Genomic DNA, 24,598 nt, shown 5'->3' on the forward strand with positions numbered 1-24,598 from the left:
TACATAACAAAGAATTCCTTGAGTTCAAAAAGGCACGAGGAGACCTTCCCTGACAAGGGATTGTCAAGAATATTCTAGATACCTGTGACCCCAAGAGAACAGGCAGGTGTGGGGCCTAGATCTCCCAGCAAATGCAGAGCCCAAGCAGAACTTGCTGTTATTTTTATCAGCACTCTCCTCTTGCTGCAGACAGAGGAAGGTAAAAGGGATAAATCCTCAAGGTTGTTTCACTCAATTGCTGCAATTTAGATAGCAGCTCTTACTGTCCTAACATGTTATTCCATAACAGAACTCACTCACCTTGGCTGAAGTGGAGTTAGGCTCACCAACATCGCTGAGTTTTCCTCAGGTGCTAACCTTGTAATACCATGAGTAACACTGAAATTTGTTACTTTCAAAGATGCTTGATGGTGATAAGCTTGTAGAAAGACAGCAAGTCCAGGAGATAATCTGGGCAATGCATTTTTCCATGTATTCTTACTTAGAAAATGCACACTCACAAAGGAGATTTTTGGGGGGCAGGGATAGTGGGGTGTTATCTTTGCTCTGAATTTGGTCTGGGGCATAACTTTATTCTTCAATTTTCAATTGAAAAAAGATTATCAATTTTTTTTTCAAAATATGCCATGCATATATTTTAGGGGGCTATCACAATTATGTTATTCAAATAATTCATTAAGATTGTGACCCCTTGAAGAAGCGTGGTCAGGCAATATTTTTCACCCTGTTTCTGGAGTGCCCTTGCACACCATTAGGTTTTCTTACTGTGCAAAGATGCATGTTTGAAATTTCTACGTACATTTTTCAGGATTCATTAACTGGAGTCTGTAAGGAGATTCAGAGAAGCAAAGAACCTCCCAATTCTTGCATGTAAAATACAACCCTGCTGCAACAAGCCTTTACACACTTACGCAGGTTAAATGATGTGCAAACAGGAGGCACACTTATTAGGTGCCATTTTTCAGCAAGTGCTCCATCTCCTCTGCTGAGAAGAGCAAGCCTGTTTCTGGAGCACAAGAAATGTTGTAATGAAAGCATGTTATCCTAGACGTCTCAGTGAATTATTAACAGGCCATCATGTCAGGTGCTCTTTGTCCCATTTTTCTCTCACTCACTTCTGATAATTAGTTGAAATTCAAGCATTCAAGAATACTGCCTTTGTTAAATGCCTGTGGGATGAGGTAAGGCTACAGGATTAATTCCAACATTTTACAGACCTACACATAGTTTAGCAAGTAGCAGCTTTGAGAGGCTAAAGAAGTAGATTACTCACTTTTTCTTTCCTCTCCACCAAAACCCAAGTATATGAAATTTAGATGAGCTTTTAGTGAGGCACTTGCTAGGCTTGATTTGGTATTCGTGTTCATTACAGGCTTTCGCACTCTAGGAGAATCAATCCTTGTTCAGTTCAAATGGGGCCTGGATTGAAGTTAACATTTTTATGTCACTCTTTCATAGACTTCTCTATTATCACCCCTTTAACAAAAAAACTGGATGAGAAGATCACAGAGATTCTTCCTGACTTTGGGATGAGACACTCTGTACTTCCCACATCGGCACACTTGTCTTACAAATGAATTTCAGGGTATTCAGTAAGTGCCACAGAAATACCAAGGAAGACTGCAGACCTGGTATTCTCAAAAAATGGGAGACAAAAGAATAGAGGAATAAAAGAACAGGAATCTGTGAATGCAAAATTCTCCTCTGTAGTATAGTTTATGCAGTTGGTTGTGTCAGGGAAGAGTGGATGTACAACTCTGCTATGCCAAAATGATAATAGTATTTGTGAACATGGCATGTACCTTTTTACTAACAGGTACATATAGTAAAGGGCCATTGAGAATCTGCTCAAGGGTTTACATGGAATTGAAATAAAACTTTTGAGTGCAGTGGGCATAAAATCAATGTAAGGGAAAATTAGAAGGCAAAACCCACCACTGCAAGGTTTTCCAGGTTGTAAGCAACCTATGCCTTCTTGTAAGCAGTGATTTCTGTTTCTGATTATGTTGGAAATGGCTTTACTTAGATTGAAAATATGGAACCTGTAGTCTTATAAGTGCTACTAGCAACTGAAATCCCAAATTTAGGTTAATGATGCATTCTTCACTTGGTTTAGGAAAAAGCTTTGAGAGCTTTGAAAGGAAAATGCTTTTATCACCTCTTGTATGTCCTTTCTCTGTCTCTGTACATATATAGAGATGTAACATACTATATTGTACTAAGACTGCTTTTATTTTTTCCTTCACATATCACATTTCCTTCAGGGTTGTGTTTCCTGAACTTATCTCTGACTTATTTTTGCTTTTGAATCCAAACTTAAATTCAAATTTAGACTTGTGTATGATTCTCAAGCAAGACATACATCATCAGTTTTCTGACTCACCTTTTTCTGAAAAGAGAAAGGGGTAAATTTACCCTTATTCACATTAATGCAGCCCCAAAATGACTTAAATGTTTAGTGTGCTTTTTCAGGAAGACTTTCTGAACACAAAAGATATAGAAGAGAGAACAGCAGAAACTCCTCTCCTTTCTTGGTACTGATTTTAGCCTTAAAAAAGTATGCTAAACCCACTAAATAGAAAGTTACAGCAGTACGAACAGGACAGTATTAATAAGGATTAATTTGATGCTATATGTTGCATTAATTGGGAAACCGCCCTATACTAGGTTTCTGCTCCAGTTTTTCTCTATAACAGGCAGCCACAATGACACCCAGTGCCTTTGGTGTTGCCCAATAGCCATAATCCTTCCAATTCCAGTGTAAAATGCAGCTGGCCAGCTTTGTGAGAATCCTTCCTATGGTGGGATTCTCAAGCAGTGAGAGTCACCAAAACCACTGACCTTTGCAGAAAGTGTATTTGGGAGAGGTGCAGGCTGTGGTCAGCTGTGGGCCACATTGGTCTCCAATTGCTTCAGTGAACCTCTTGCTGTCAGAATCCTCCAGTTTGCCTCACCAGGCCCAGCACTTGTGGCCCCTTGGTCTAAATGAGCATCAAGTTCCTTTTAGCTATCATTTCCCATAAGGTCCTTGTTTATCTGCTAACAGCCTTCATTGTGTGTGATGACTTGTGTAAGGCTATAATTCATACAGTGAAAGGAACAACATCAGTAAGGCATGAAAAACTGATCAGACAAGCTTTCTGGCTACTCCTTGTTCCTGTATGGTAAACGTCCTGTTCGACATCACACAGTGATGTGAAAGTAAAATGAAGGACAAGAGAATTGGCATGATCAATTCTATTAGTCCCTTGAGCCATTAAGCACAGCCTCCTTGACTTCATGTTAGGGGTAAGGATCAAAGAAGAAAGTCTAAAGTAAATGCAATGAAGCCACTATTACATAAGCCCCTTTTAGCTAGATGCGAACTTCCTCCGCCTTTACGCAAACTACGTTTGTTCAGCAGTGCGTATAGCATGTGATTTCTGTGAAAAAGGCCCACCAAAATAAAAAGCCCAGCTGCCAGCACAAACTCTGCACCTAACAATCAAATGGGCTCTTGAGTACCTGAGACACGCAGCTGCAAGTAAGGAAAAAAAGTGTAGCAACAAGAGTACCACAGTGGGTATGAGTGCCATTCTTTCCGGTTAAACCTTTAAGCAGCATTTCCATCAGTTGAGTAAAATCACCTTCTAAATGTTGGTTCAGCTTTGGCTTGAGTAATTCTGATATTGACTAAATCTGCACAGTTCTGCTTTGTGCAGATTCTATTTTAGAATGTTTCCTAAAATCAGTTTAATAATTTTAATACAGTTTCTCTTCTAGAGAAGAGAAGGTAACAAACTGAAGGTACCTAGGTAAAAAAAACTGCTACTGTATTCAGTGCTTTTGTGGACTGTCTTAACAAAGTCACAAAAGAGAAAATTGACATTGGACCTAGAAAATTTTACCAAGCATTCTTAGGCTTCTATGGAAGGGTTGGAAAAAAATGTGTATGATAGGAATGCGGCCTTCACTGATTTTAAACTTCCAGGGTAAAAACTTCCAATTTCTTTTAAGAACTGTTTTAACTCCTTATTGCATAAAGGTTTTGTGCAATAATGGAGGCATGTAACACTATTCCAACTTCTTCAATGGATAAGCTGGCTCAGTACTACTCTTTTCACTTTCTTCTCTAGTAACTTCCCTCATATACTACTAATATAACTTCCATTAAAATATCCTTCCTCTTCTTCCAGTCAAAGAAAACTATAGCTTAATTTCAGCTGTGGGCTATGCAAAGTGGTGGCTTAACAAGTGAAATCACAACGCTGCCAGTCTAATATGGCAGTTGCATTTACAGAAGCCACTTTGGGTTTTATTTTTCCAGCAGATTTTAGCCAGAGTTTTCAGGAACAAAGAAAGCCAGCTTACCCTTTCATGAGTTTAATCAATCTCACACTGTCCATTCCTGGAATAGCTGAAGCTAGATGATCTACATGCAGCCAAGCTTGAAATTTGCCCACCGATACATTTTTGATCAAAGGGAAAAAAGTATAATATTGAGGAAATGCTTATATTTTGTTCTGTCTGCCTAGATGTATTTGTAATGCTTTATTCTTTGTACCTAGCTGTAACCATGCATAAGGTTTGCATTTTTTAGTTATAACAAAGGAATGTTGGAGCATTTAACTAGACACATAGAAAGGTGTTCTTTGTTACAGTTCACTGAACTAACCCATCTCGTTTGTGAATCATTAATGATACTGACTGCTGTGTAAATTTACTTTGGTTGTAAATCTATAAATGGCATGGGAAGATGTGGTAGAATGATTTTTCATACTTAGGTTTTAAAGAAGAACATTATAGTTTTAAGGAAGGTGAAGGAAAAATATAAATTAACATTTTGGAAGAAGACATAGAAACCTTAAAAGAGCTAACATTTTTCATTCTGTAAGATTAATTTTACCATTCTGTTTCGTGTTGCAGTAAGTGAGTATACAGTCATGCACAAGTTGTCCACTTTAAGACTATCTATAATGGGAGAAAAATTTGAAAACTGCTTTTCAAGAAGTCATATTTACAATGAGCAACAGGCACAGTCTAAAAACCAGGGAATTCAAAACATATATGATACTTGGAGTTACAAAGTGATCCAATGTAGGAAACAGCAAGTTGGAAAGAGAAGCATTTTCTTGATGATCATGGCAAGAATTTTCCTGAGGAACATGGTCTAGGAAAATGGTCAGTTTTGTTTTTATATAGACATCCTCACTCTTATCAGCAAATACAAGGTATTGTGTTATTAGGTGCAGTAAATACAAGTAGATACATATTCAGAATGGAAGAATTATTTTTATTTTTTCCCCTCTTCTTGAAGGAAATTGCAGTACATAAAGCTTTCTTGAAATATTTTCCATTAGGGCAGAGATGATATAAATTCACAAATACCATGGCCTTTGGCACAGTTGCATGGGAGAACTCACAGCTGTAATTAAAAACGCAATGAATTAACATCATCTCTCCCACCCCCCAAATTTTTATCTTGTAAGAATTTCTGATGTTTAAAAAAATGCTTCTGTTCTGAAATAGGAAAACCCCAAACACCAACACTTTATCAAATAAAAAGTTTAGACAACTTTCATTCAGAAATTATTGTTCTTTGGAGGAATATACCTGTCACATAATGACATAATAATGACTATTTTTTAATAGGATAGTTTTCAGGACATCATGCACTGCTCCAGCTCAAGCCCACAGGAAAAAGCACATGGCTTTGAGGTATATTAAGCCATGTTACTTTCCACTGCATATAGAACTTACATACTTCTTGTATATTTCTTGTATACCTCTCATTTTAGGACCTCTCCATTCAAAAAAAAAAAAAAAAAAAAAAAGAGCTTTGGAACACTTGAATTCAGCAACTCTCAGTTCTTCATGCTAGCATATAGAATTCACTAACAACATTTGCTAAACCATGGATCATATTTCCTACATTAAATTAAGATTCAGGGTAAATAAGATTGCACTGGGCAAAGCTTATTTTTAGCAAAACTCTATGGGATCACATATGTAAGTGCCAGCAACTGTGGGCTTAGTTTTTTCTCTCCTCATGGTTGAAACAGCACCAACCAAGTGAATAATTTCATAGTAAGATCACCTAGGACCATTATTTTCAAAGGTCTCTTTACAGTCCTGTAACAGGATTTTTCTCCACTCAATTATTTTATTTTGTATTTTGTCCTTTGATTTCTAATCCAGTATGTGTGTGTGGTATGAGGTAATTTCTTATCCCCTAAGCATGTTGGGTATTCAGGATGTATTTTGGACAAAAGTATGCATCAACTTCTGTCTCTGCCTTTTGTTTTCATTTTGTCTAATGCAGTTTAAAAATACTCTTTTCCTTATATTAAGTGCTCTGAAATAGTTTAATTGCTTGAGTATGTTAGAAAAAATAACCAAAAAAGCAAAACACCTTCATATGTTGTACCAAAGAAACCCATAAAAATTAAAAATTATCACAGCACAAAAACGGAATTAAATTTTCTTCTTTTATTTGTGTCTCCACCCAGGGTGTAAACACACACCCAGGTATTCATTTATCTCTACAGATCTCTAGCCTTACCAAAACAATAATTAAATCCAGACTTAAAACTCTGAGTTGAGTGGATTTTTTTGAGAAATCTCCAAGAGTTTGTTTCCTATTTCTGTTTCTAATTCTATGAATCCATACAAACGCTAGTAGTTTCATGGTGAAGGACAGTGCCTGGAGCAGTTCACTTTAAAGACTTCTCACAATAATATGTTCTACAGGTAATATAATGTAGTTACAATTTTCCAGTTTTATTTTGTACCATGCACATACACCTTTCACTTTTACCTTTTACATAAACCAGAATGTTATGAAACCGGTCAAAAATAACTTATGATTGTATGAAAAATAACTGTAAATAATCACAAAATTACACATACTAGTAGAGCAAAAGGTGTAACTCTTTTGATTTTTTGTTTTTTTCATGACATGCAACAGATATTTCTTTAAAGCAAGATGTATCAGCCAGATATACAGTATGGCAAATTAAGATCATATGTATATATGTAAGCATGTATAAATATGTAGATTACTCTGTAACCTTTAGGAAAAACACAATCCCACTTTCTCTCCTCACCAAAGTGCTTTGTGTAGAAAATATTACACAAAATGCTGCTTTCTGTACAGATGCTGCTTTCTGTACAGAACAAAAGGATTTCTTAAATAAAAACTCAGCTAATTTTCATTTGTGGTCTTTTTCTTTTGCTTTAACTGTTTCAAGGAAATACATATATATATATACAAAAAGCCCCAAACCAAGAACAAAATTTTGAACAAACAAGAAAAAAGTGCTGTTTAAAAATTCTGCTATAAAATTACACAGGGAAAACAGGGAATAAACAGTTAAAATGTAATTTTTATAATCATTCACACCTTTTCAAGAAAAGCTGAAAACAATATACAGTGTGACAGATGGCCTCAGCACTGCCATTCTTCAGCATCTGGTCGTAGTAAACCACAATGCCTACATGTTTGTGTGTACACACACGTAGAAAGGGAGCCTTAAATCCACACGTGCATTCTCATACGCTTCCACTTGTACACATGCACTTTGAAACCGTATTTTAAACTTCAGTGTAGAACCATTTCTAATGCAGATATAAATAGACCACTGAGTCGGGAAAGAGTTACATTGTATAAAAGAATAATTGTAAATAATTTATTTTGAGTATTGTTTAATGTCTGTAGTCTAAAATAATTCATCTCTTAGATATGAATCCCTTTAGAAACTTAACGATACAGAAAGTAGAACAACAACACAAAACTCACTGAGACACAAGGATTTGCAAATAACTCTGTTAATGCAGATAACCCACAATATTGTATTTTCTCAAGCACCGTTTTTGATTGTGACAAACAGGATTCCCTATTTAAATATCCAATATACATGGGCTGCAATGGGGCTTTTTATGCAATTGCCCTCAGTGATTAAATTGATACCTCGAAGTCAGTCCAACTCCAAAGAAAATAATGAAATAATTGTGAAGAATCCTCTTTGTCTCTGAATGAGAAGCAAACAAAGGCCTACCTTCTTACAGACTGGTAGCCCATATTCATGTGCTTGATTTGACTCTTCTCTAGGGCCTTCTTTTTAGACTCACAGAAAGTTGTAAAAATATATATATGTGAAAGAATGAATTAATGACTTGCAAAAGTTTCCTTTTTTTAAATGTAACTGATGAACCCCCAAGTTGAAAATGCCCTTTTTGAATTCTGTACTCCCACTTTCCCTTTGGTCAGCATGTTTCAAAATGTATAATTCCCCAACTCTACAGAACAACTTGTACATTCAGATACTAGGAAAAAATATTTCAAAAAGTTTAAAAGCTAAGGCGGTACAGATCTGAAGATAGCAACAATATTTCAGTTTTGTAAACAGCAGTGGACAAATTCTGGACAATCATGTGGTTAAAAGAATTTTGAAGGATTTATATATATGGAAGTATATAGGTACATGCATGTGTCCACACGTAGTATGATCCTGCCCTTGCTGACTTTGGTGCAACAAAGCACAATTCCACACATTTGAAATGGAAGTGTTCAGTGTGACTAATTATTCCTACTGAACCAAGTTACACTTCTGCAGTGACTACAGAATGGGCTTAAAGGTAGTACAAAGTAAAGCTTTATTAGGAAGCGAAACTTGCAGTCAATGCACATTATGCATTGGGACTGTCTTTTTGATTGCATGTGTGTAGCTGTGAAGGATGCCTAGTGTCTTTTAATGCAATGCAAATCACATATGGTAACATCTAGACCTCTTAGTGCAAACTGGAGCAGAGGGACATTCTCTTGTGATGTGAGAAGCAGAGTATATGGGGGAAGAATTTAGCACAGAATTAGCTGCATTTTAGTCACTTCTCATTGTACTTCATTTATGTGTATGGTCTATCCATATATTCTAGGTATCAGATGAAAATCTCTCCATTAAATATTTAAGCATATGACTGCACATAAGAATATATTTCATGAATGCAAACTTCAAAAGATTGCCAATGTTCACAAACATCTGAACATAAATTCATCTATTCCACATAACTGCAGATTAAATTATGAATTGGACTCAAATGGACTTAACAACTCTCAAAAGTTTTCCAGGAAAAAAAAAAAAAAAGGTTGTATAAACCTTTTTATTTTATCTTTTTTAGAAGATTTATTTCTGAAGCATAGTTATGGTCCAGCCTTCAAGGATGAACTTTTCTGTCCTAACTCTATCAGGTCATGAGAATATTATGATGTACACTACACAGTAAGAAGTCCACAAAATGGATGAACAGGAATTAAAACCTAAAAACTCAGTCTTACTAATGTAAGAGCTGTTCTCAAGGCATACAGGACCACAGTGATGGCATCACCGATGCAAAATACTGGTTTTAACTCATAACCTTGTATGTTTGACAACCTAATTTGCTTGCATCCTGGACTAAATTTGAGAACCTTGAGCCTGACATCATTGATCAGAAAAATCAAAACCACCAAAGCAGTGTAGTTTTATCTTTCCAAGTAACCAGAGGAATCATAGTACACTTAAGAGTAGTTCTTCTTTCTGAAAATGTGTTATGGAAAAAGATTAGGACAACCAACATTTAGTTGAATCAGTACAGGTAGCTTTTAAAAAAATGTGGAATTTAAGGAAGACTCTTTCCTACAGAAGATTTTAAACCTTCCTGGTGAAGACTATAGCGCAGACAGCAACAATGCTCTACAATCTAATTAAAAAGCAAAAAGAAAGTTAGGCATTTATGCTTATCTAGCAGATCTGCTAAACAGGCACAAAGCCCACGTAACTTCTTGTGTATTTAAATCATCTTATTCATGTTTAAAGGGTCAGAATGAATATTGGGAAAACAAGAATAGCTGTACTGTGTGGCTTAAAATAAAGAGGGAAGGAAAGGACACGAAAAATGAGGCGTGTAAGAAATTCTCTACCAACCTTTGATCCAAAAAGAAGCCACACCAATGCCTCCAATAGGTAGTGCCTATATGTATGCCTATATGTATGCCTAACTTCTCTCCCTTTTGGATACTGGTGTGTGTTAAACTTTGGAACTATCACATGCAGACAGGTTGTGCAAAAACTGTATGCCTTTGAAATATTTGTAGCATGCTCTGGTTTTACTTCTTTTCCTTTTTTTGAAAAAGGAATTTTCTAAAGCTCTGTTCTTCTGTAAGTGCACCCATTCAGCTTGAAAGGATTACAGCCAACAACCAGTTTTCTTATTTGGTCTCTGAATTCCCTTTGAGAAATTGAAAGAAGAAATAATTTAAAAAGTATAGTTGCTGTACCAGAGATGAGAAAAAAAGAAAAAATTGCTAAGGTTTTGGCAAAGCTTGCTTTCTCCAAACATTCTCCTTCTCAGTTGGCTGCTCGATCAAATGAAGAATGCTTGGTAATTGCTTTTTTCCTCTCCATTATGTATGTATATCTAGTCATATCCCCATACATACATGGCAGTTTCATGGAGAGAAAAATTTGTAGGGAAATAACAGAAGGGCAAGATGAAACAGAATCAAGTTCTTGTAAGTAGATATACATTACTTAGCCTTCAGTGTATACAGAAGAAAGCTGGCTGGAACAATGATCCACTGCATTTACTTGTAGGAAACTGCTGTCCTCTGGCATGCTGCAAGCTGAATCACCAAAGATACCGACAGACCCTGCAGGAAAGTCATACACTGGAAGAAGAAACAAAACAAAAAAGCCCCAGTTAATAAGTAGGATAACTATATAATGAAGTATGTCCTAATACTTATGCATAGAACTGGAAATGGTTTTAAATCAAATACACAAAATAAACAAGCCAACATATGTATGAAATTAATTACACAACTTACTGCTTACCAAGGGAGGAATTTTCAGGTCTCTCAGAATCAAGTCTGAAGTAGAGCAGATTTCATTGCAACTAACACCTCACCATTTAATGGGTGTTAAAATTGTGATCATTTAAAAAAAAAGCTGCATGCTTGTTTAACAAATTTCATCATATTGAACACAGGATAAAAGACAACAAAGCATTGTAGAATACTGCCATGAAGTAGACCCTGGCACAGAAATGACTACCTTTTACAAGTGGCAATAGTAAGCCCAAGAATAACTTTTAGCAGACACACTCCCATCATTTGGATAACATGTTTACATACTGTGAGAGTCCTCTTTGTAATTACAGGTGCACTGGCTTTGCAATACACTTCTGAAGAACTAAGACATAAGAGGGACTTCAAAGCACAATAAATGTTAAGTGGATTCATCCTGTGTGGAAGGACAGTAAAAGACCTGGGCATTAGTTGAGCGCTAAGATTAGGCTCACTGTCTTGTACTGATCCTTTGCACAGAGATCTTTCAGCCTTCCAGAGCAGCATGCAAGCCCCTTTTCATCTAGGCACAGACTAAGTTACGTGCACACAGATTAGCGTGCATCCGGGCAGCTTTTGTCATTGAAACATGAATAAATGAAATTCAAGACTGATAAAAACCAAACATGCGCCAAGGAAAATCAGGAGTTTGAATCATCTCAGGTCCCTGCCACAATATGTGCAGTGGAGAGAAGTGGCTGCACAAATGTCACAGGAGGCTCAATGGACCGTATTTCAGCTCAAATACACAAGCCAGATACTGTTTAAGCCCCACAGGCTATAATCTTGAGAAGCCTTCAGCAGTGTTCAGACTGCACACAGCCCGGTTGTTACTGTCACCTACGGCGACTTCCAGCCTCCCAACGCCAACCACTCCATGAAGGTCTGAAAAATATCTCCTCTTTGTAAAAAGTCAAATCTGTCATGACATGTCCCACCCAGATACACACTCCATGCACATCTGCCGAAGTTGACAAACTCTACGCAATCCTACATGGAGTGACCGGCTGTTATTTACCTTTGATACCAGAATGATCTGAAAAACTTCCATGGAAAATCCCAAGCCCTCCCTGGCCTGCTGATGTGAGAGCTGAGCAGTCAACAGGAGGAACCATGCTGCAAGGAACACGGTCTTGTATGTTCTTCTGAGTGTCAGCATAATGTGGAGGGCAGAAAGTCTGAAGCTGCCCATAAAAACCTAGAAGGAGAAGAAGGCCATCAGTAAAAGACCTGGACAGAGATAAAAAGGATAGTATGTGGAACCATGGCCATGAGAATGATAAAAACCTCAACTGCCCTACCACCAGGTCTTCAATAATTTTAAACAAATAAAGCAGTATTGATATGATGCTCCCTAAAACTTCCTCAGGTTGCGACTAGTTTCTAACACAGTCTACTACATGGACATCCTGATTCCATCAAGACCTATGACTGGCTAGAAGCTGAAATTTTTCAGGAAATTTCTCCCTGTACTGCGCAATCCTGTGTCTGAACTGGTACTCTGCAGAGTCACACTGTCCATCTGCCTGAAAATCTAAGAAAATAGTAAATTCAAAATGAAAGAAGATGACGCAAGTAAATTCTGAATAAAATCCAAGGATCTATCACTGATGCCAAGATAGCTGGCTGATAGTAGGGTCATGCATAGAGACTCTGAGCAAAATTTTTTTATGATGGAAAGAGAGCACAGAAAAGTAGTGCAACTTTCGTAGATACAAGTTCTTTTCACAATTCAGTGTCAATTATCCATCATTTAAAATAGAGAGTCATAAACAAGAAATCAGCATGTGTGGTTCTCTTCCCCTCAGTTATTTAGCACTAGTCTAAATGTCTTTGTGAGCATCTGCAGTGCATCAAACCAGTCTGAGAACTGGAGCCCAAAATGACACAGCAAAATCTCCTAACTTGGTGTCTTTATTCACACAGCGTCATGCCCAGAGATAATCTACAATACAGCTGAATGTGGGATAACATGAAACCATATCCAGTTCAGGCATACCTGACCATACTTGAAATATCTGTTAGGAACTAACTGTACCATCAGTTTTCTGCATTTTCATGCAGCATTGAAAAAACAAAAAAAGAGGTAAACAGGTTGGCTAATAAATTTCCAGCAACTGAACATTTCAGCTGCAACTGTGGATTGTAAAATTTTGTCTCTTATTAAACTATTTTAAACACACACATGCCTAAGGTTACCTCAGCTGGGTTTCTTTGAATCAGTATGCTACAGCCAAGATTCATGATGTTCAGGTACAGAACAAACAGCTATTCTTCTGACATGACAGCATAACTTCCCTAGGAAAGTGAAATATTTTTGAATATGACAGAAGTGTAAGCTGTAAGAATTGTTTCTAAAAGCACGAAGTTCTTGGTTTTTTTACAGCATAAAGAGCCTGTTCTGAAGGCTCATTCTAAAAAGCCCTGGTAGACAGCTCAGCTCAAATTCACCCATACAGTTGTGGCCCACATACATTTGTAACAGCGTCCTTATCCTATTGATCTGTTGTGGACAAAGATTTTGTTATAGATATGTAATGAGTGACTGCCACAATTATAATTTCCATATGGTAGGAGGTTTCTGATGGACATCTATTTCCTCCTCAGTCATCTCTCTGCCTGTCACAAGAAAGAGAGAATATTTTCTCAAGAAAATCATTATAGTTGCTATTCAGAAATATATGCCATGCGTGAGTAATCTTTGCTTCTATGGCATGTAAAAATTCCAGCTGTCTTTGGTCTGAAATACTTCAAGATAGTGTTTCTTTGCAGTATATTTCTGCATGTCCATTAGGCAAATTACACAAACACCATGTAATCATGTGGTACCATCTGGCTGTGAAGAACAAAAGGAAGAGTACAAGGGAGATCCAAGTCACATACTGTACTAACAGACAGATTTGCAAACGTGAAAAAATAGAGATGTTTCTGTTTATTAAAATCTTATTATTTTTAATTTATAGATAGCTGTTACTAGTAGACCTGTCTGTATAGAGGCACTAATATAACTAACTCATATAAGCTAACAATATTTTTAAAGAAATGAAAACTTTTTCTTTTCTTTAAATTAATACTTTGCATATATATTTTTTTTCTTTTATTTCTTCCATAACTCAGACAGCTCTGGTCGTCATCTTAACTCACAAAGACATATGAGAGGGCTACAGACATGATTTTAAAGAACAATCCAATTTCTAGTGCAAAAATGTTTACAGTATCAGACACATCCAAAAGCAAGTCAGCTTTACCCATGCCCAAAGAAGTTTTACCTTGCTCTATACTACACAGCACAATAAAATTTCTCTACTGTGAAGAGGGAACTTCTGCTGCTATTCTTTCCTTTCGTACCTGGCACATCTCTTCTGGCTTGTCTCAGAGCAAGCAATGCCATATTCTGGTAGCTGCCTGAGGACTGTAGTTGCCTGTGTCTTCAGACACCTCTTCTAAGAGTCGTTTTTCATGGTTGAAAAGAATCATCAGTACAATACAGGTGCTGGACAAATTGTTGCAGATTTCCAGCACCTGCACTGTCTTCTATCTATAAACACATATTACATTGGCATACAAAAGCATTTAGCTGGGAAGTTGTCATTCCAGTCTCCAAGTCAGGATAGTTTCAGATTTATGGAATGGTAACACAATAAAAGATACTACAATCTAATGAAAGGAAAAGAAGAGCTTGACTTCTACATCTCAGTGAGGCATCTAACATCAATTCTGAACATTCCACACAGCAAAGCATAGTGGGAATTTCACAGGAGCAAGAAAAGGGAATATTTGGTCAATTATGTAATATTAACTGAGGCAATAGAAAGACCTCTCTGACTTTACTGTGTATGTTGAAAATCACTCAGAACAAATATTGAAGCTTGAACTGTAGACAATGTACTTCCAAGGAAAAGACATTTCACAATATAACTAGCTATCGAATACAAGAAGGCTGTCAGTCCTGGATCTCATAAATATTTCTCTCTAAAGGACAGTACTCTGAGACCACCACGATCTTTTAAGATGTTCAGGCTTTTAGAAATTGTGTCTGTTTAGAACTTGTTTCCTTCAAAAAGCTTTTGGGCAATGAAACTCTTTCTTCCTTGACAAAGCAAATTTATATGGAACTGACAAGTTTAAGACTACTTACTGAAGCAGATTGCTGCCATTGTCTACTATCAGACTGAGCTGAAGTGGCTATAGTTAGAGCACTTTAAATCTTGAAAAGGCAGGTTATGAACTGCAGGAGATAGAAATTAACAGAACTTCCCACAGCCACTTCTTGTATACATAATAGTATAGCGTGGAGATAACTCCATGGTGTTTTCTGCATTGTAATAAATTCACCAAGGAAGACAGTAATCTTTGTATTGGTACTGGGAAAACACAAACTCTTCAAATATCTGCTTTTGAGAGACAGAATTTAGGTGAGCCCTTAAGGCACACAGGACAATGTTTTGTGTGTAGCATATAGGAGGAGACAGCTGTGCTTAAGCTGGAGGGAGTACATTCTGACAAAATACCTTGTACAGTGACACTAGGTTACTTGATCTTCGAAAAAACATTTAATACCCACATTGTGGGTACTGAATTACCCTGTACTTTATCTTTCAATACTAAAAAAAAACAATTAAGAGTTCAGTCTACATTGTCTTTATATTAGGTTTTAAGTGCAAAATTGTTTAGAATTTGAACTTTGAGTTGCAATCTGTGTGCAAATAATTCCTGTCAGCAGTGTCTATTTTCAACATAAGCTTTCCTGGGAGAGTGAAGTAGACACAGTAATGATAACATGGGACTAAGTATGGTACAGGCTTAAGGTCCAAGCCCTTGAAAGTCAACCATTTTTTGATCTCAAAAGACAGTATTAAACTGTATCTTAAATTTGCACATGGAACAGGGCTTCAATTCAAATGTGACATCCACTCAGATGAGGGTCTCTACTGGGCCTTCTTCTTGTAAAGAATCTTTTGTCCTTTTAAATACTCTTTGGACTGTAGGAGAGGGAGATGGGAACACAGGTAGCATTGTTTTGGCCTGCCCTGAAGAGAAGATGCCCAAGGAGACATGAAGGTTGCTGCACAAGCCAGTGCAAGTCCTGTGTGGAGCAGCAATTAATCCAAGGTGAATTGTGACTCCCTGGGAGGCAGGATTCTTTGGAAAGTCTTCTACTTTGAAGCAACTGGTTGTGCTCCCAAGTTCTAGGATTCCTAAAACTCCCATGGCCACGAGAGGAAGAAGGTAGTAAAACCATCTGTATAACTGAAAGACAATTTTGCTCCAGGCAGGAAAACAGACCTTAATGTCTCAATGCCTTTCAAGTTGATTTCTTGCCAAATGCTCAACTAAAAAGGGAATCAAGTAAAATGTTTTGTACTGTGGAAATAGAAGGGCTAACCTGATCCCTTCAAGCCTTGCACTAGGAATTTACTGGGCCTGATTTGAAAACCTGGCATGTTTTCATGTACATCATATGACAATGAACTGTAAATTAAGAAATTTCACCCTTTACTCCGTTGGCTTCATTATTAGTGAAACATCTATCAGGGAATATAGAAAGCCAACTATAACTGCTTATGTCCATTGGTAAATTTCATGTTCTAGTACTGATGAGTGCTGTAAAGAATTCTATTTTGTGGAGAAAATCACCTGCCTCAGATCCTGCTTCTCTGCGGCCAGTACAATATGAAGAATGTAACAGGACTGGCACTTTCTTTTCTCTCCTTCACATTTATGAACTCAGGAAGATGCCTGTTTCCTCTTTTTGCCAAGAAAGGCTGCTTACATGAGTAGAAGAAGATAAAAGAAGCCTTGTGTCGTGGTTTGACACTGGCCTAACGCCAGGCACCCACAAGTGTCGCTTGGTTACCCTTCACTGCTAAGCTGGGCAGCAGAGGGAAAAAGGAAAAAAAATAACAAAGGGTTCATGAGTGAGATAAGGGTTGAGAGAAAACACTTCAAGGGCAAAAGAGGCTCAAGTTAAGGTTGCAAAGTGAAATTTATTACTAACGGAATCAGAGGAGGATAGTGAGAAGTAAAATAAGCCCTTAAAACACCTTTTCCCACCCAGACCCTCCCTCCTTCCCACCAACAGCACAGGGAGACAGGGCATGGGGGTTTTGATCAGTTCATCACTAAAATTTTCTTCCACTGCTCAGGGAGAGGAGTCCTGTGGGGCTGTGGGATCTCTCCCATGAGAGACAGTTCTCCGTGAACTTCTCTTCGTAGGTCCACTCTCACAGGCAGCAGCCAAACCACACCTGCTGCAACCTGAGTCCCTCTCATGAGCACACAGTCCTCCCAAAACTGCTGTGGCGTGGGTCACTCTTCCACAGGATGCAGCCCTCAAGGACAGGCTGCTCCTGCCTGGAATCAGGGGCCCCTCTCTCCACAGAGTCTCCCACTGGACCACAGCCTCCTCCAGGCATCCACCCGCTCCAGCATGGGCAGCTCTCCCATGGGCTGTGGGTGGATCTCTGCATCCCCCATGGATCCCCAAGGACTGTGGGTGGATCTCTGCATCCCCCATGGATCCCCAAGGACTGTGGGTGGATCTCTGCATCCCCATGGATCTCCATGGGCTGTGGGTGGATCTCTGCATCCCCCGTGGATCCCCACGGGCTCTGGGCGGATCTCTGCATCCCCCATGGACCCCCAGGGGCTGCAGGGGCACAGCTGCTTCCCCATGGTCTCACCACAGCCTGTGGAGGAATCTTGGCTCCAGTGCCTGGAGCACCTCCTCCCCTCCTTCTGCACTGACCCTGGTGTCTCCATGTTGTTTCCCTCACATGTTCTCACCTCCTCCTCTTCTCTGACTAGAAGCAAAACTGTGCCCACTTTGTTCTGATTTTATTCTTAAAGATATCATCACAGAGGCGTTACCAACCTCATTCCTTGGCCCAGTTTTGGCCAGCAGCATGTCCATCTTCAGAGCCATCACCAGGATTGGCTCTGCTGGACATGGAAGCTTCTGGCAGCTTCTCACAGGAGCCAACTTTGTGGCCCCTCTGCTACCAAAAACCAAGCTGTGCAAAATCAATACACCTTGCTCTTTCCAGGATGTTTCTTATGATATCTACAATGATAATTCTCAGGAAGCCTGATCAATAAGCAGAATCCTAAGACCTTTAAAAATCTAGTCTGCTATGTACCTTGTGTCTATAAGTATGGCAAATCATATACTTAAACAGTTGAGAGGAAACAAGAATATTGCTGTCAACACACTCCTGAAATGTTAAGGTAATTAGCATTCAGTCTCCACCAGCCAGGAAAAACAAACAAACAAAACAACCCACGAGCTGATGATTTTTTTCTTTGGCTAAAGAAGAAATACACAGGACTGAAGAGAGAGAGAGAGGTCTTGTAGATGTTGATTACACAGCACAAGTGGGAACACAGCTGCAAGAGTCTTCCATGCTTACACAAGAAGAGTTCTCCATCTCCCCACAAGTGCAAGGGACAAAAATATCCTACATCTTGAAAAGCAAGTTAATACTTACACGGTAAATCAGGAGGGATTAGAAGTGTAATATTAGAAAATTAAAAGCCATCACAGAATTTTTTGCCATTCTGTGTCAAGAACAGCACTGAAAATCAACATGAGGAGAAACATGTAACTCCATAGCAGGATGAATAACAGCTAGGTAAGGTAAGTATTTTAAAGATGTTTGAAGGCAGGGTCCTGAAAGCTACCTCCTAGGGTCTTTCAAGGAAAAGTACCTTAACAATATCAGTGACAGTCCCTGAAGCACTTAATTTGAAAGATAAACAATAGCAAAAAGCAACTAACATCAAAGATGAAGGTTTTTCCTTCTTACCCTGGATGTGAAGCGCATTTGGCTGAAAAGAAGGGCTTTCTGCTGGTTGGTATGTCTTCAGAGGCATCCCTGCAAGCTGGGGAAGCTGAGGATGTTGTGGAGTCTGTCTCTGCATCATGGGATGTTGAATGGACATTCTCTGGGGGCTGATGTGATGAGAAGGAGTAGGAGCAACAAACCTAGAAGTTCAAAACCACAAATCTGTAAGATCTCCAGCACATAAGAGCTAAAGATTGTTTTTATTTTTTCAGATCACTTTAGTTATTTGCATGTATACAGACTTCCAAAATAACAGTGCACAGCCCAAATAGAGATGGCATATTTTTAAATGGTGACATATCATTATGCTTGTCATCTGGGAAATTAGCAGGCTGAATTGCCCCTTATAATGGAAAACTACTTCTAATCTACTCCTTCTGTGTGTGTGCCTAAGCCATAATTGGAGGAGATGCCTCAAGGGGGACCTGACTTTGGAGCCACTGCCAGCTGTTTAGTTTAAGCCTTTGTATCAACCTTATTTCCCAATAAATAGTTGTTCTTGCTCACTGACAGTGAGAGATCAGTTCAGGTCATTGGCCACTGAGTTGTTAGGTATTAGGTTCAGGCCCAGGTTTCAGGCTCTAGAAATCTTCCTTTGTTACATTGAGCTATTAGAAAATAAATAATCTGATGTCAATATAATACAGATAAGGGCAAGTGTTAAATTGCTTCCAGAATCTGACTGCATCAAAATGTTGATCTGGACTCAAACTATAAACTTAAACTGGCAGAGGAGAGAATGCTTGAGAACAAATCTGGTGGGGCAGCTGTCACAGAGGTTCATCACTGCAGGGGTAAGTTTTGCACAGCTCTGGGACCACAAGGATTTGCACTACTTTTGAAGATTTTACACAAGAGTTTTATGGAATTTACCTTTTTACTGATTTTCTTACTGCCTATCCTTAAAACTGCATACCTCGAAGTACATTACAGATAGGTCATGCAATCTTTTTTTCAGACAGAAAGATAGGATTTTTAGAGCTTCTGTTTGTGCCCCAAACCACCCAACAGACTGATGGGATCTGGCTAGTTAATGAAACCTCAGGAATGGCTCTGGGCCACTTTTTTATCAATGACTGGCGAGCTGGAAACATTGCCAACACCAAAAAAGAACCATGATATTTCTGCAAGAAGGTGAGTGGAAAGTGACATGTCAAATCTTGTTCCAGATCAGCCTGTCTCTCCATCACTAAAAGTGAGCTGCAAGTTTGCTGAGGAGGAATACCCTTCCCTGTGAGCTCAGTGGCTGCTGCTAGGAGGGATCAGTGCCTGCAGTTAACACAGTCTGTCGGTGTTCTATAGATCTGGTCCCTGTTGTCCTGAGATTGGGCATCAATACACTAGATAACTTTTATTTTTTTTTAACCTAATAAAAAACCATGTTTTTCCTAAAGAAGTGTCAAGAAAATTTATCACACCCTGAATACAACAGAAGGTGCAACTCCAGTAGCAACTCTACAGAACACCTCTGGACAGGGTCATCATACAGGTTATAACTGTATTCAATAAAAGTTACTTGAGATCTTTTATGCTGCAGCTAAGAATCTGTATCTGCCACATGTTATCTCTATGTGATTTTGACTTCATTTGAAAGGTATTTACTACATTTCTGGTGAATCATAATCTACATTTGGAGTGTTACAAGTATCAAAATGAACTCTGGATGATGTACTGCCTGTTCAGTTTTCTGTGAGAAGCACATTTTTAAGCATATTAGGTGGGGTTTGGATGGTCCTGGTACTGATGTGATATTAACTTCACAAGCATATATTACTTCAGAAATGCTATATGGATGGAGGAAATAAAGATCTTACTACTGAGCCATTGAGTGTCAAATATTTAATTGTTCCAGATAACTGATGCAGAGCAGACTGAAAGATATACCAGGGAGGAAGAGAACAAAGCATGCAGATATTTCACAATAATACTATTGCACAATTTTTTTTAGAAAGAGAAATCAGTAGTTATATTTTGATAAAAACATCAGAGGTTTTTAAAAGAGCTGTAACAACCTGGTTATATGTCTCCCAAGTAATAACTGGAGTTAGTTTTTTGTATAGGAGTCACATAGAAAGACTGTTATCTCCTGCCAGAGATTGAGAGCCAAGCACAGACAGTCTTTAAATACTATGATTATTTTTAAGATCATGTAATATCATCCTTCGTGTTTTCAGGATTAATTTGGGAAAATTAATTTCTGAAAAATTATTTTAACCAGCAGCCACTAATGGGAAAAATAATTTTCAAAACTAAAAGTGGAAAGCACAGTTTTAGAGATTTACCTTTGATTTAACATCCAAAAAACTTCCTCCCAATAATAATACACTATATTTTACAGTCAGACAGGACTCCTTTTTAGTAGACATAAGTGGTCTTTATTTATAAATCAACCTGGCTTACCCATATCCACGACTCTAGTTATCTATTTTTTCTTTCCTTCTGCTTAACAAAAGAGAAACTTGTACTTGTCACAGCCCAGATTTGTCTCTGAACAAATGTCATTATATTCCTGGGAGAACAGCTAATTTAATTGTGTTCCTGAAACACTCAGGACCAGCTTGTAACCACTTGGAAACTGCAATCAAGAACTACAGTCAAGCCCAGGTGTCAATTCAATCAGAATCCTACGACTGATGTAAAGTCCAAGCGGAAATGTTTCTGGAGCCATTAAGAAAATTTTTCCTTTCCAGTTTTAGCTGCGAAAAAATGTCTTGCTGGGGAATGACTAGATTTGGTAGTAATCAAGATGCATAACAAAGTTACCAAAGCTTACCTATTTTGATGAGATTAGTTAAAATGCCACATACAATGCCACCTACTTCACTGGAGCTGGCCCAGTAAAGAGTCACTACACCTACATGCACAACCCAAGAAATGTGTGGAAAAGGAAGGGAAGAGGAAATCTAAGAGTCATTATATACAGCATAAATTGTGTATTTATATAGGGCTTTAATTTAGTTTATTTTATCATGGTTGGCCACCTACAAATAAATCCTCTTTTGAGTGGGGAAACAATCTCTTATGACCCTGTAGCAAGAATATATATGTTTCTTCACCTGGAACCCAAGCGCTTTGCAACTCCTTGATTCATTTCACTGCAACCAAGTATTTTTAAAAATTTAAAAATAGTTTTCTTTATATATTGAAAGAAAGGAAACTGCACCTGCATATAAAAGACATAATTTACCTACCATTAATCCCTGCTACACTATGGCACAAATTACTATTAACATTAAATATTAGAGACAGGAACTTGGTAACAATGTTGGATGTAGTTCTGTCTTCATTTTTTTTTTTTTTGTTTTTAACTTTTCAATGTAGATTAAAGCATTTGTCACCCTTCAGACAAAATTAATCCTTATGGTTGCTACAGATATGTTGCTGAAGTGGAAATTGAACATTAAAGCTGAAAACACAAATTTTTTTTTTCTTCAGAGGCCATAGTTTTCTTTGAACAGCTTATAAACACAATTTATTGGGTTTCTGCTCTTTTAAATGGCTGAGTAATTTTTGCTGGGCTTCAGCACTTTGGAACACATCCACATGTTGTGCAGTTCACACAGTAAGGTGATCAGGCTTTCATCTCACTGAGCTGAAGGTCTGGCTGCACAGAGGACTGAACTACAAGCTCCCTGCCAGAGGCTGCTGTCTCCAACAGTCTCCTGTACAGTGCTGCACTTTCTGACAATGTTAAATGAAGAAAAATCCATGATCATTCCTTCCTGAATGCCTTTCTATTTCTAGGAAAATCCAGGAAATCTGGGATGGTGTATCCATTCTCTGCTCTGACCTTCTTTCTGTGAGCTCACATTCTTTAAACTCACACTTGATGCTGTGTTTTAGTGTCTTTACAGATCCTCAGTCCGCTGTCAGTGAAGGAAGCATTCTGTTGTAACACAGCATTGTGAAACCCAGCATATTGCACTATAAGTTAGTCTGGCTAACTAAAAGTGACAATCAAATAAACATGATTTAAAAACACATTTAAGGAAAGCATACCTTTTGCCATGAACAAAATTGTAAAAAATAAGATGTTTTCCCCAAAGTTAACGAGTATATTCATTTGACCAAAATAAAAAAAAGGCTAATTTTTTACCTACCTATGATGCATGTTTCTCTCCAATGATTTTCCTGCTATAGGTTTTGTGGGTGTTTTCGTTTCAGGGGTTTTTGTTTGTTTGTTTGTTTGGGGTTTTGTTTGCTTTGGTTGTTTTTTTTTTGTTGTTGTTGTAGTTTTTTTAAGGAATGCAATCTTCTTGCATAACAGAAATATTTTTGGCAAGAAAACTAAAATCTAGCTGAAAGGGGTGGCAGAAAGAACAAACAACCCCTCTGACCAGTACCTCATCTTCTCTTTGGTGAGAAGATGAAAGGAGAATTTAAGTGGAATTTAAAGTGGAATTTAAGGAAGAGAGCTGTGAGCAGGCACCTCAATATACAGACTCCCTGGAGGGAGACTATGTAACTTTTTATAAAATCTCTCAGTATTTTCTGTGCCTATATTGTATCAGAGAACTTAATTTCTTGCAAATGTAGTGAAAAGGAAAAAATGCCTTTGGGGAGAAAAAAAAAAAAGTGTGAGAAAAATTCCACTCCCAAGTAACAAATAACAGGACAAGAAGGAAACATCCTCAAGTTGTCCCAGAGAAGGTTTTGATTGAATAATGGGAAAAGTTTATTCACAGAAAGTGTGGGCAGGCACTGGACCTTCCATTCAGGGAAGTGGTGAAGTCACCATCCCTGAAGGCATTCAAAAGACATGTGGATGTGGGGCACTTGGGTGCATGGTTTTGTGGTGCCCTCAGCACTGTTAGGTTAACAGTTGGACTTGATGGTCCTAAGGGTCTTTTCCAGCTTAAATTTTCTAGGATTCTGTGAATGTATGGCTCAGGTTCAAGGTTTGCCTTACCGATACCTCCAATACAAGCATTTGTCATTTATAAGTGTTGTTTGCCCACTAAAAAGAAAACATAATTAACAGCCAATCCTCTGAAGTGTCCCATGCCTGGAAAGAAGTTGATGTACTTATTTCAAAACGACACCTAAATAAAGACCTTCTTTGAGGCAGCCATTTTTATGTATGTATGCTGCATACAAAGAGCTTTGTAACATGTGAAAGTTGGAAGCCTTGGCTTCTTGGGTAGAACTACGCAGAGGCTTTTGCTTCTGGAAGTTTAGCTCGGAGCTACTTACTATTTTACAGCAAAATCATAAAGGGAATATAGCCACAAACTCAAATAAACAAAAAGAATGACTGTTGCAGAACTTATAGCATAATGGCACTGCTAAATGGAACACTGGCGCCCTAAGTTCTTGTCAGCCTTACAGAGTCTCTAGAAATTCCTGTGAAGCTGGGATGCATCATGGTTTAGGGACATACTGCTAGTTCTGGTTCACAGCTGGATAAAAAAATCACCTGGAACATCAAATCCATGAAAAAAATTGTTATTGTGTCACATTGGTTAACAGGCTAGTTCTTGCTCAAAAGCAAGATGTATATTCGGATAATTCATTATATAAAGAAAGAATTTAAAAATATTAATTTCAAACATTTAGCACCATCAATTTTGGGACACTGAACCACATATGCAAACTATGCCATATAAACCCTTAATTTTTGATCTGAGTTTTAATTGTTCTTTCAGTTTGTTTGTATGCTCATACCTTCTTGTATTACAGTAGTGAATGAAAAGGTAGTAAAATACATACTCCCTGTTACAGATATGCTTTTAGGTACACATTTTGCACCTTCACTGAATAGCTGCAGTTCTTCATATTAGTGGAGCACTCAAAGTTAGTATCAAAGAGCTGGGACAGACAAAGTTTAAATCTGCACTTTTATTATTTATGCTCTCTCCTTTGATAAATGAAGTGATTTCTTAGATTCAAACTC

At 38.0% G+C, this 24,598-nt stretch overlaps 1 protein-coding gene across 1 annotated transcript in view; it reads right to left on the bottom strand.

Annotated features, from left to right (window-relative positions):
* Positions 1 to 10,547: 10,547 nt before the first annotated feature.
* GLIS3 (GLIS family zinc finger 3) overlaps positions 10,548 to 24,598 on the bottom strand; it is a gene marked incomplete at its 3' end in the record, with an annotated part of 117,184 nt that continues 103,133 nt past the window's right edge. Inside the window, exons 7-9 of the mRNA XM_084225619.1 lie at positions 18,667 to 18,845; positions 11,880 to 12,059; positions 10,548 to 10,684 (exon numbers count right to left, since the gene is read on the bottom strand). Coding sequence (XP_084081745.1) covers positions 10,548 to 10,684; positions 11,880 to 12,059; positions 18,667 to 18,845 — 496 coding nt within the window. The remainder of the gene's footprint in view (positions 10,685 to 11,879; positions 12,060 to 18,666; positions 18,846 to 24,598) is intronic.

The sequence above is a fragment of the Fringilla coelebs genome (assembly GCF_963513975.1).
Source record: "Fringilla coelebs genome assembly, chromosome: Z".
Classification (NCBI taxonomy): domain Eukaryota; kingdom Metazoa; phylum Chordata; class Aves; order Passeriformes; family Fringillidae; genus Fringilla; species Fringilla coelebs.